Source organism: Netta rufina, assembly GCF_964035555.1.
Source record: "Netta rufina genome assembly, chromosome: 3".
Lineage (NCBI taxonomy): Eukaryota > Metazoa > Chordata > Aves > Anseriformes > Anatidae > Netta > Netta rufina.
The window spans coordinates 49,875,270-49,888,820 of record NC_140125.1 but is presented as its reverse complement, the minus strand read 5'-3'; the positions used below and the strand labels follow the sequence as shown (position 1 = coordinate 49,888,820).

The 13,551-nt window shown below is 35.9% G+C and overlaps 1 protein-coding gene across 1 annotated transcript in view; it reads right to left on the bottom strand.

Moving 5' to 3' along the window:
• Positions 1 to 13,551, bottom strand: part of PRKN (parkin RBR E3 ubiquitin protein ligase) — a gene marked incomplete at its 5' end in the record, with an annotated part of 618,384 nt that overhangs the window by 125,780 nt on the left and 479,053 nt on the right. The window contains one exon of the mRNA XM_084284418.1: positions 4,173 to 4,234. Within this exon, the coding sequence (XP_084140544.1) occupies positions 4,173 to 4,234 (62 nt within the window). The remainder of the gene's footprint in view (positions 1 to 4,172; positions 4,235 to 13,551) is intronic.

Sequence of the window (13,551 nt, the reverse complement as noted above, 5' to 3'; positions counted from 1 at the left end):
CTTTGGAGACTTTTCTAGGTCATACTCTTTGGCACCTTTTCAAAGTACCAAGTATCAAGTGGGGTAGCAATCTGTTGCTAAACGTATTTGTGTTGCATTTTAAAGCAATTACTTTGGAAGCCAATTTTATGCAGTAAATTAGGTATCCAAAATGTGTATCATGTACCAGTGGGTCTTGTACTCTTCTATTTCATCACATAGAGTATGATTACCTCTTTCCATAAAGTCTAAACATAATTCCCTCTTTAAAAACTATATTGATGCCACCAATTAAACCTTAAAAGATAGACTTTCTAGCAATAATGAATGTCCTGTACTGCACATACCTGAGGAAATGGGAGGCATGGGAAATTTACATGTCCTTGAGACTACTGAGATTTTAGACTATTTGGACAACAGTTTTATTATCATGGAACTTTTAGCAAATATTAGATTAATCAACAACTCTTCACATTTCAAGTTAAATATAAAGCCTTTTTTTCTCAGTTTTCCTTCAGTGCTTACATTTAGATAAAGAAACAGTTTATTTGGATAGACAGATAGGTAGGCAGATAGGTTTGATTGTATAAGCTTCTCAGCACCTTTATCTCTTCATGACATCAATAAAAATTATATATGCTCAATATATACAAGAAACAAATATGCAGTAAAGACATGGTGGAGATCACTCCTTTGTATTAGAAACAGTTGATTGACTTTAATTTGACTGAAATTTTGTTGGTAAAAAACAACAAAATTGGCTACTGCAGAAGACTGTAACTTTCTTATATTGTGCTTTTTTTCAATAGTTCCCCAGTTAATAAATCTTTCATCCCAATCCTTAATGTATCTCAAGGTACCTATGAAGTGAAGCGGTTAGAGAGTTGAAGAAGCAGACTTCTCTAAGACTGCTTTAACTGGAACCTATGAGGACCTACACTGACTATGTCCATTTCAGACTAAAAGGTTCCTTCATTCTATTGGACAGATATTTAGCTGACAGAAACTGGCTGCCTTTTGCTGTAAAAGTGATTTTTTAGTTCTGTTTTAGGGGCATGTGGTAGTTCTTTCTGAGTCACATTCATAGGTTTGAGTTTATTTGTTTGTATGATGATCACTTATTACCTTGTGATAGAACAGAAGGAATTTGAAATTTAAAGGGTTTAGACATTGAGGAATAGCGGTGCTGGTGCTGTAGAATGGCAGAAAGAAAAGATGCTGGGAATTTTTTGTTTTTCACTACTGAAAGGTATAATAGGATTTAATGTTTGTAAGTGATTTGTAAACAAATAATGGATGTTTTTCTCAGCAATATACTCCAGTTTAAACAAGAATTAATACAAGAAAGTCATGTAATGTGGATTCTAAAGGAGATCAGAAAAGATTATCACAATAGTCCATTCTGCTTTTATAATCTGGACTTAAATACACAAGCATTTTAAAAATAAATCAAGTTTGGACATGTAGCAGTAATGTGGCCCTATTATTTCTTGACTGTTGGTTGGATTTGAAGAAAATATATGTAGACTAATAATGCTGAAATTTTAATTAGTCTGAATAAAACAGGGTCATAATTAATTATGATTTTTCTTCTAACTAGAATGAATGATAACAGAAAAAGACATTAAATTTTTTTGAAAAGCAAATGCATAACTAAACACATATGAGAAATAATTAGATAGTCATACAAATAAGGACTTTACCCAAAATTCATTAAGATGTATTTTATTATTATTTTTTACCTTGTTTTTGCACCAACTTCTCCCTAACTGTGAAACTGCATGTTAATTTCAAACAAGGGCTACTGTGGTCATCTCTCATGGCAACAAAACTTTTGTGGGGAGAGAATATAATTGCAAAATCGTTTCATGCTTTTGTCTGCTCACGGAATAATTCAAGTGGCATGGTAATGCTCACTAGTTGCATGGTAATGCTCACTAGTTGCAAAGACATTTATTAAGACTGTAATGATAATCATTGTTTCCGAATAACCTGTTAGTGTAGCTAGTTTCAGAGAAAGACAAATTTTTATAGGTCAGATCCATTTTGTAGAACAACTTTCCATCTGCATAGTTTTATGCTCCTAATGCATAGTGGCAAACATTTCTCATCTGTTTAGGTGTAGGCACTACAAAGAGGAGTAATTTCACAACAAAAGTCAGTAAAAATGCAAAAAATATTCAGAATGGCAAAAATATAGTACTTCATAGCAAGGCTTTATTCATCAAACTCCTCCACTTTGTTAAAGACTTCTCTTATTATTGGACAGAAATTAACTCCCTTTTCCTTTAAAGTTCCTTGTGGTTTACATCATCTCACCTTTGAAGATCACATAAATGACTGTATAATTTAATACTTTCTTAATGTAAAGATGTAGGTGAGTGGAATAAAGAAAGAAAGCATTCAGATTACAAAGGCAATCTTAAGTCTGACATTTCCTAATGTCTGAATTCTTGATGGGCACTCAGCTGTTTTAGTCTTCATTTTTATGTCTACCACTTCCTTTTCTAAAAAGGAAACAGGAAAAAACAAACAAACAAACAAACAAACAAGCAAAAAAAAAAAAAAAACACAAAAAAACAACACAAGATAAACTTCATCAATTAAATTCTGTTGCTCTGCCAGTGGTTATTATCAAAGCTGGGATCTACAAGTCCATTCTTGGACCTCTACCAGCAGAGCTAACAAATTTTGCCTGGTTCAGCCCTCTCACTCCTACTGTCTCTTGGTTTATCTGTTTCTAATTCATCTTCAAATCTCTGCTTTGCTCCCTCTCCTCCTAGCCCATTTATGTTCACCCCCTTGGGCAGGCCATTAAACACAGATCTTCTTTTATTTACCAGTCCCTTCCAGCAAGTTTCTTTACCTTGTCCTTACAGTTCTTGGTCCCAGCTTCTTGTCAGACTCTTATCCCTACCACTCTGGTTTCTACTTCTACCATATTTGACCAGCCAGTCCAGTCTCCAGGGTTCCAAGCTTCATCTTCCTCTGCCCTCCATTTGTCAGCTGGTTCTCACCAGTCTTGCAGTCCCATCAATCCCAGTCTTAATTTATTTTATTTCTCCTTCCTGAATCCTCAGTCTCATCAGATTCCTGCTTCCAGTCTTTCCTCTGGCCTACCTGGTTTTCTTTTTTTTCCATTTCTGTCAGACAAATCCTCCCACATTCCCCTACATGCTGCTTTCTTGTTGAGACGCTGAGCTCCTGAGGACTTATGCATTTGATTTTTTTTAACAACTGAAGTGGGAGACTGGTGGAGGAAAACTGGAAATCTAGAAAATGTACCAGCAGTCCTACATGTAAGAAAAATATGCCTGAAGGATAGTGAAATAGAAAGGTGGAGCAACAGGGTGTACTAGACAATATAATCTGCTCTAACACCTAAGTGATCATACTTCAAATTAACATTTAAGGACTTTCTCCTATCACAGTCTTCACATATCTTTGTGCAAGTCCCTTGGAGCTAGGTTCATTAACAGATGCAAATATTCTGATATACAGCACAAGCACACTAATGCTGACCTTTCAGGTCCTTGGTCCCCAGTACCCACAGCAATTCTATGTTAGGCAGCTGGGCTTCATAACCCACACATTAGGGAAGATACTTGAGGCAAGGACAACTTGAATTTCAGAAGCACTGGGTATTTAAAAATTCAACTTGCCTCTCGACATTTAAGGCTATTTTCTCAATATCTCTGTACATCAATTTAATTATTAATAAAATAGTAACTATGACCATCTTGTGAGTGTGGTAAAGCATACCTCACATGCTTCATAAGATCCCTCCATAGAAACAGTTTTGTCAGTGCAAAGCACAGATATCATGATGAATGAGAAACATACTTTTAAAAGAGACCGGAGGCCACGAAAAGAGATGGATATCAAGTAGCTGTAAATATCAGGCCCTTAGTCAGATTGTTTGTCTATCTGCTGCTTTAGAGAGCCTGTTAACTGCTGTAGTCCAAAGCCGAAAAGCTGTGGCAGGTAGCAGATGTACCAATTAATAACCTGTCAAGGCTGATGGATAGAATGAAAAAAAAATATCACATATATCTCCCGTGTGTTTTTTCCCCCACATTTCAGGTCACTGGGGTTCATGAGACACACTTTGAATCCCTGGAGAGAGACAAAACTGTCTCATTAGTGTCTATCTTTCATGACATTAAGATACTGACTTTAAGATGCTAACTCACCTGTTCTTCTCCCAGAATCCTGAAGTGATGAAGCTCTTTAATCAAGGAATCTGGACAGCCAGCTGTTGGAAAGAAACAAAAACGGGCACTTTAGAGTTCCCTGCCAGTGTGGTTTCAGCTATAAAATACATAGACGTAGAGAGGATATAATGTACAGATTACATTAGATTTAGAAGATTAGGAAGATAAGCCATGGTTCTGCGGGCACCAGAATGTTGAAAACCATCCATCAAATAATCCCTTCACATTTCAGAGCACGCTACCAAGAATGCTCGGAAAGGTTATATTCCGTATATTTTAGCCCTTTCCCCAAAGGACTAGAATCAAAAGCAAGATGAAAAGGGCAGCACTGTCTGCCAGATAACGCCAGCCCCTTAGTGTAAGCCAACAAGCCTGTTAAAAGAGGTTCTTACATCAAAACCTTGGAGCTGCCCAAAGCTGAATTCTGATTTACACACCAGGTTTGGACTCATCTCTAAGCATTGTATAGGCTTTTTCCAGTTCCCTGAAGGATTTCACAGGCTCTGCAGGCTCCACAGATCACTTTACTTTTGGCTGTCACCTACATAATCCATTTCACACAGATGTAGTTGTCACCCACAGGTGCGATACACAAACCAACTACACATGCAGAAGAGAGATTTGCCAGAACTTTGCAATCAGTTTAATGTTCAATGGTTACAGCCTTTCACATCCGTACCAGCCAGAATGAAAATATGTCTTGCTAGATGCTACACACTTTGCTGACCTGTTCAGACTGTGGTTACCTTCCTGGTGATGAAATCCAAGCATGCAACTCAGTTTTGTACACTACTAGACTCACGTCTGGCAAGGGATAAAAATGCAGACTGTGAAAGCAATCTGGGCTTTATTCTTCTTACCGCAAATTGAAGCATCTGCTTGTGAACAGAGAAACTTCCTTAAAAGTGATTAAAAGCAGAGTTCTCCTCAGAACATGGGAAGAACTAAGATTTTTATCAACCTGTTTTTCTGCTGATGTAACTACAAATGGTTACCTCTCACCCTTAATGACTCCTATTAAAAAGATGTAAATGAATTTGGAGACAGTTGTCAGGAAATCTCTGTTAGCACTGTGGCTTCACTCAAAGGCAATGAGGCATGGCCTACATTTACAACTCCTGCTGGCATAGCTGTGTTAGGGATACAAAGGGTCAAACCTTTATACTTGCAAGCAACATAACTAAAAAGGCAAAAATACTGGTTTAGACACATTTGTAGTAGTACAAGTCTTTCAATGGTATAACTTCTTATGCCTAGCAAGCTGATTTAAATGGTATTCTAAACAAATTTTCACTGGTAAATATTCTATCTCCATTCAGAGGAGCTACATACGGAGAATGCACCATCAGCATAACTTCATCACCAAGCCATCCTTACTACTTCTAGCATTATTCTTCTATCCATTTTTAGTGGGATTTCCATCTCCATCTCCCACTTCATCCAAACCCCAAATGTATCAACTGCTCTGTCTCACTAAATTCTTGATCTTGGCCTGACTTGTAGCCCAGAGCAGTTGAACTCTCTGTGTTTTAGACCAGAAATCACTGCCTAAAATACAGTTCCTCTCTCCTACCCTCAAGATCCTGTGTAATTATTACAAATTTTTCTTTATGTCACTTTTACTGAAATATCGGCATTGATTGTACACTTGTACGCTGCTACAGGAATTTCTAACCATTGAGGATAACTGATTTTATATAGTACTGTATGCTAATCTACAACAGATGCTAACTTTCTAACAATGGCTAAACTTTTTGTTTTTCACGGCTTCTTTCAGTCTCTATTGCTTCTTCTTCAACCAGTCTTTTTCCTCTCTTATCTTTCCCATTTTGTTGTTCATTAAATTCCTTAAGATGGGAATTCCTTTTCTTGCCTAGCAAGATTTTTTTTTCTTCCTGCTCTCCTTGAAATTGTATTTTTCAAATGTCTATTTCTCCCAGAAGTCCATCTCATTTTGCCCTCTTCTTGCACAATTATGTAATCATCCTTATGTGAGCTGTTTACCTGTATCTTTTCTTTTTTCCATGATAGAGACTGTTAACACTTTGGAACCAAGAATCTTTGTTAAAAGTTGTGTAAAACATATATTAGCATACATATATATGTTTATTATCAGTGTTACTGGTTATCTACTGATGTACCCTCTTCCCAACTGAGTATTTCTATAACCTATTTATCACACTTGCCCAATCCAGTTTTCAACCTTTTGATAGTCCAGACTGGATCTCAGAAGATGATTACACAAGAGATCCTGAAGTCACTAGCAAAGAAGAGATATAACTTAAAAATCATGTCATTGCTGGCAAGTTGCACCCCAGCAACAATCAGTTCAGAAAAGTCAAATGCATGTGATATCAAATTATATTGACAGACACTAACAATTTTTCTGTCCTTTCAGAGCAATGATCAAACAACAGTTGGAGGAAAAAAAATGGAAATAATGAAGACACATGTAAAATGATAAAAGAAGTAAGATAAAAACATCTTCCCTTCTTTTTGGATATTCCTGGATGTATTTCTGATATTTCCTATTTCTACTTATTTATTTATTTATTTATTTATTATTTTTATTTTTATTTTTCCCAGGTCTGTAAGCAGACCTTTGTAAACCATGCTCTAACACTGTGACCTATTTTTACCAAATACCTGTGAGCTTTGAAAAAAGTCTTGGTTGGTACTAAGTTCTTGCATTGTAACTAGAAACAAATTATCATTCCATAAATAAAAAGAGAAAATACATATTCTGTTGAAGAGCATTAAGAACCACTTTCCATGACACCTGCAAAAATACCCATATATTTGTCAACTTATACATGCATATCCAAACATACCTGGAAACCTGAAAATTACTACAAATTAAGCACAGCACTGACAAACTGTGCACACAAAATCTTAAAAGAAAAATGTATTTTCTAAGACTCTGATTTGCAACTTGCACTTGCCACGTGAAATAAATAATCCACACTTTATAGATTTATGCTGTTTTGTGGAAACTACTTTGAGGATTAATTTTTATTGCCTTTGTAGAACAGAAATCCTTATATATGATAGCCTCAACAATTACTGAAACCTTCCATTTCTGCTTTCCCAATTATTATTTGAAAAAAAAACCACAAACATACAAGAAATTTCAACATACATAGGCCAAAACATAGGAACATTTAAATAGACAAGTCAACAACAATTATACATAAGAGTGTTACAAGTAAATGACCCAAAGGCATGCACAATTAATTGCCTTTAATCAGTAGCCAAAACTTGGGATTGAGGATATCTGTAGAATGATAAAATGACAGCTAAAGGGCTTATTATATCACTCTTTTAACTGACATTCAAACCTCTGTGTTTCATATGTTCTTGCCCACAATGGTTGTTACAGGTCTTTGTCTGCTGTGGAAGAGGAACAAGGTGCAAGAACTATACAATTTACCCAAATCTTTATTTATTTATTTATTTATTTTATATACCGCTTTTTCCTCTGACTTAAGTATATTGAACCTAGAGGAATAAGACCAATAAATTTAATGTGATGGTTTAGGAATGAGCCTAAGTCTAGGTTCAACCAAGTCATGAGAGGACGATACCCAGTTCAAAGCACCGGCAGCTTTATAAAACCACTGCAAGCAATATCTTTGGTTTATTTAAGCTTTAATTTTTCGCTTAAATTAAATTTAAGCATATATATATTTTTAAATGTTCTATCAGTCCCAGATTATTTGTTTTAATCATGTTATTGTTGCTTGATTCCCACATTGCATTATTATTTCACTCCAAATGATGCACTTATGAATGATAGGTATACTTAAAATTACAAAAAATTATAACTGTACATTTAAAAATTACATTGTGGTATTCTTTTCATAAAGATGTAAAGATATTTTTAATCTGTTCCTATAAGCAAATGTATCTCCATGAGAAGAATAAACAAACAAACAAAAAGAACCACAAATTTTAAAAATTTAAGAAGGCTAGCTTAATGTTACCTAGCATCATATATCCTCTGATTTGAACTGCTCTCAACACACATTTTCATCTACACTTGTAATTAAACCATGATTCCAATGACCACCAATTTAATTACAATTTAATCTTCACATATTTTTTCTCAAACAGAATTACCTTCTGTTTTTGTTTTTACTTAAAATTATCACTTCGCATGACATGTTCTCCAGTAAGAAGACAGCGGAAAACTTAAATCAACCCTTTAATATTGCATATCCTGGTGAAGTAAAAGCAAAAAATGACTGCTGTTACAAATACAAATACTAACAGACCATGTAAGCACTGGCACCTCCAGCCCTTCCTGTCTCTGCCTGGCCCCTGGCCCAAGACCCCACAACAGCCCAGGGCCACCAGCCCCAGCCCCAGCAAGACTGCAACAAGGTCAGGCTCCAGCTCCCCACAGTCCTGCCCCAGCCTGGCCTCAGCCCATCCCTGTCCCCATGGAAGTGCCCAGTACCAGGGCTAGGGCTGTCCCTGAGCTCCTGGGGGGACAAGGGGACAGGACAAGCAGCCAGGCCCTACCCTGACTGATCCATGAGCAGCCTCAACACCCCACAGGCCCTCACAGCACCCAGGCAGTAAGAAATTCTGAACTATATACATTCCCAAGAAGAGAAACAGACAAGCTGCACCAAACTGAAGTGCATGTTGATCATAAATTCATTATTTTTCACCTCCAGGGGTGAACTTTCTCCACAGACACAGTGTCTTCATTAACTGTAATTACAAGTAGATACACCTTTCCTGTAGGATTATGCCCTACGTTGTAGCTTCTACCATAGGTGTGTAGCATTATTTCCTTCTTTACTTGTGAAGTTTCATCTTTCCCCAAATGGGAAAGTTCAGTGAGATTCACTTTACTGCATTTGAGCATATAAATAATAGTTATTGAGGGTTGATATATTCGTTTCACGATTCCTTTTTAGTCAATAGAAGGAAAAATAAACCTTCAAAGGGTAATTTACCTTGTCTGAGATAGACCCAAAGGAGGTATCATTTCTGTCCCTTGATTGTGGAGTCTCAGGCAACTAGGTAAGAGATATGACTGACTCTTAGATTTTTAAGGTTAGATAACATTAATTCCACCCAGTGACTCCAATCCAAATAATTTCTGCACATTCTTCATTTTAAGCATATAGGTTTTCCTAGAATGTTTAGCTCCTTGAACTAAACTGAGCACTTATATTATGAACTTTTATAACTTCAATTTTTCTCACTTAAAATTTATGCCTGCTTTAACACTTGTTAATTCTAAAAAGTACGCACCCTTTTGTGAGCTCCGAACACAACCCTATAAGCATATCTATCAGTGTCCTTCAAAGGATGTCTTTCCACAGTGCTAATTACTAAACCAAGCTTGAAACTGAAAAATATTTCAAATACATGAGAATAACCACTTCATGCTTCGAAAATTCATGGATGTGTGTCTGTTTTTCTGACTGCTCTGAACAAACACTGTGTTTGACAAGCATAAATATGAATAATGCTTCCAATTCAAAAAAGCATATGTTCTAAATGTTTGAGAAAGCAGCACTCTAAGCACTCTAAGTGCTTGCACTATAACAGTGATCAGGGATGTGTCCCGTGGCCTCTTGTGTGTGCACAGCAAGGGAAGGTAACGAGGGAAGCCTGCAGCTCAGAGGTGCTTGTTATAAAAGGACTCCTTCCAGAGCACAGCCCCAGGCCAGCACCTAGCTGTAGTGGGACATGATGGCTCTGACCCCATGTGCAAAGTACAACACAGCACAGCCAGCTCTGCTCAGTAAGAGGCGAGCAGACCAACAAAAAGTGCCCCAGCCCTGCACTGTGAGTGACAGTAGCAGCAATGGTAAGTGGGTAATGTGAAGAGGGAGTCAGGAGAGACTTTCACACAACACAAAAAAGACTCACTGGCTTTGAAATCCTATGATTAGTGTGCATTTGCTTGTTCTCTCATTTTCCCAGTCTCTTCCAACCTGTTCAACTAATTGGAATATAGGTGGAAAAAAAACCTTTATATTATCAGTGTCTCTTCCAGAGAAAAGCAATCCCATGCTGGTGACAGTTCTGCCACTCTCATTGGGAACAGAAAATGATTTCAAAGGATGAAGTGACTTCATTGCATTTGTGTTAATTAAATGGCTGGATGTTGCAAGTGACCTTTTCTCATTTTTGAAGTTATGTGAACATGAACAAATACAAAACTAAGGAGATTGTCTGGAATGCACAAATATTTTACTAAAAAGTGAAAAATATTTCACAGGATATCAAGTACATAGTTTACAGAACATAAGCACATAAGCCTATATTTGGAACATTGCTTGTGCATCATGAAAGGTATAGAAATGTCTTCTAAATCCTCAAAAATGTGTCATTATAACCATTTTCCAGACCTTTTATTTATTTATTTATTTATTATATTATTATTATATTGTTATATTGTTATTTAACAATCTCAATGAGCAATACTTTCTTAAAATAGTAAGCCACTGGCTTTTTTTTTTAAGTGTTATCTAGATCATTTTTGTGTGTAACCAAACTTAAAGCTTGGGTATCATCTTTTGTATAAAAAAGGTTTAATTTTTAAAGAAAGGAAGGTGACAAAACTGTTCTGTGAATAATATGTCATCTCCAGGACTAAGCCTTACATTTTCAGGTCTTAAAATGCATTGTTTTCATGTGGGCTCACAACTTTATCTATAGGATAAATTGTTGCTAACCAGCATTAATCATAAAATCACTAGTCTGGCTCAGGACCCTCTCCTGAAATCAGCTTGTAATCTCTAGGTTTACCTTTTGATGTATTATTAACAAAATGTCTTATTTATCTACCTTCTGAATTCTCTGTGTTGATCATGTATTTGAACACCATTGTCAAACTGAAATTCACAGACCCATGACTTTGGGTCCACTCACATTTTTCCTTCTCATACCTATTTTGATGATCTATTGTGATTGGGATGGGTGCACTCATGGAACATTTTTCCCCAAGAAAGAAAACTAAATGACTTTTGCTTCAATGGATGGACAGTGGTTGTTTCCTTGCCTAAATATGTGCTTACCAACAGGAATTAGAACTCTTCTCAGGCAGTATAATATGTCTTAGCTATAGAAATATCTCAAAATGCTACAAGAATCATTCAGACTGTTGGACACACTAAAGCATCGGATGATTTTTTTTTTTTTTGTAAATACACTGTTGACTGCAGAGACTAATCTGGAGACCACCCTTTAATACCCAAATATCTGATACTGTTCACGTTACAGTTGGTGAAAGAAATAACATTAAAAACAAAAAACTGCGGTAAAAAATTACATGGGGTTCTTTGATTGTGCTCATGCCATTTTGATAACATCAGTTTCCAGATTATATTTTTCTGTACAGTAATTTAGATAAGTAGACAGCAGGGTAAAATGAATGTGCACCTGAAAAGAGTTAGTATTTAAATAATATAGATTCATTCAGAAAAAAATAAATAATGTATATATATATATATATGGAGATATTTTTAAAAGAAATGAAAATCGACTCCTGCCTTTTTGATGTCAACAAGCATGTATTTAGTTTATAAAGCTCAGCTCTGCCACTGGGTGATCTTAAATTAGAGGGCACAACAAGTGATACTTGCATTTGACTTCACATACCCATGGGTCAACATGGTGAAAATCTTTCTTAATAGGTCTTTTGAAGTCTCTGTAAAACTAGGTAGAGCACTTCAGCTCAAACAAACTAGCATAGTAACAGTTAAGTCAATGGTGCTTACATGTGTTCACACTAGTAAAAAAATTAAATGAAATGTAATACTTTTCTAAAAAGACTGTGTGCCAATAAAGGCACAATAAAAGATCAAGTTCCCCCATTTGTAAAGCTTAATGTGCAAAAAGAAATCTACTTGCTTGCTTTTTTTTTTTTTCTTTTTTTTTTTTAATTATTTAAGAATTAAATATCCTTTTCTCCTGATTAATAGTCCTGTCACAGTATTATGGTCATTTTCTTTTGTACTCACTGGCTTTTCCAATAGTAGAATTCAACAAAAAGATTGATACTTTATTTTGTCATCAAAATGGTTAGTAAAGCTAATGTTCAAGAATATTTAATGAAAACTTGATTGTCAAGACAGAAAATCTGACAGATATGAGAGATGGTATTTGCCCAGCTGAATAGGCTACATTTTTGTTTGTATGTGTTTCTTAATTTCAAATCATCTGGAGATGCAAAAACTATTCTTGCTCTCCTGAAGTTCTTGTGCAAAAAAAATTTGCACAACAACTGCAACACAGATCAGAAAGGATCACATAAAGTTTGACTACTGGTAGAGCATCTCAGATGGATTAGAGAGATTTTTGTTGGCCTGGGTTCCTCACACTGCATAGGGCTCTGGCTTTTACCGTGCTACTACTCACTGTTTTTTTAATGATGCTTTAAAGCCAAATGACTAAAAGTAATGAACCACATTAGCCATTTCCTCCCAGAGTCTTTCTTTAAATCTTTACAGCAGAAAATATCAGCAGGAATATTGACCACTTCAGTTTAGAACCTGCTTGCTTGTTTGCTTTTTGCGTAAGACAATACTTAAACCAGACTCGAACAAGCAATGTTTGCTCACATCAGCATTCAAACCTTCAATTGTACTGAGCTGCATAACACCAGCATGCCAGTGATTGCTATCTTTGGCAGTTTTCAGTGTATGTTCTGCCACTATATGATAAACTGTCAAAAGAGTCCATTCAAGGGGCAGAATTTCCTGAGAAGGAAATTCAGTGTTGCACAAGAGACTGACTTCATGGTGACCATGTGACAGTGCAAACTTATTTAACTAATAGTCTGTACCATCTGGTTGTTCAATTTTCCAATTTAAATTATAGGCATAAATTCATTCATGCAATTCTCTGTGAAGGCGGTGAGTCAATACTAAACTTGTGCAACAAAACAAAATCCATTCTATCTATCTGTAATGAGAAACTGAACAAGGACCTTTGCTGTTCAAAGACAGCAGCTCCAGAAAAGGAAGCAGACTTCCTTCTTTTAACACAAATACTGTCTTTTATCAAACTGAAGTAAAATTTAAAGAAGCAACATATATTTTTTTTTCTCTTTCTTTAATTTTTTTTTTTTTTTATGCTACTTAACTAGCAAAAGTTACTCCTACAATTTCTTCAGAACATCAAAGAGTCAGAAAATCAACAAGTCTAAGGCTACTAATATAACCCAGGAGATTTTTTTCTTTTAGTTGAGATACAACAGAGCTGCTCTAAACTCCTTTTGGAAAGCAAAATACCTTCTGCCATATAAACCTTAGTAGTAGAAATCTCATTGTAGAGATCTGGGCTGAAAGGAACTCTTCAGTCTTGATATACTAGGTTTTTAGCTCAATCA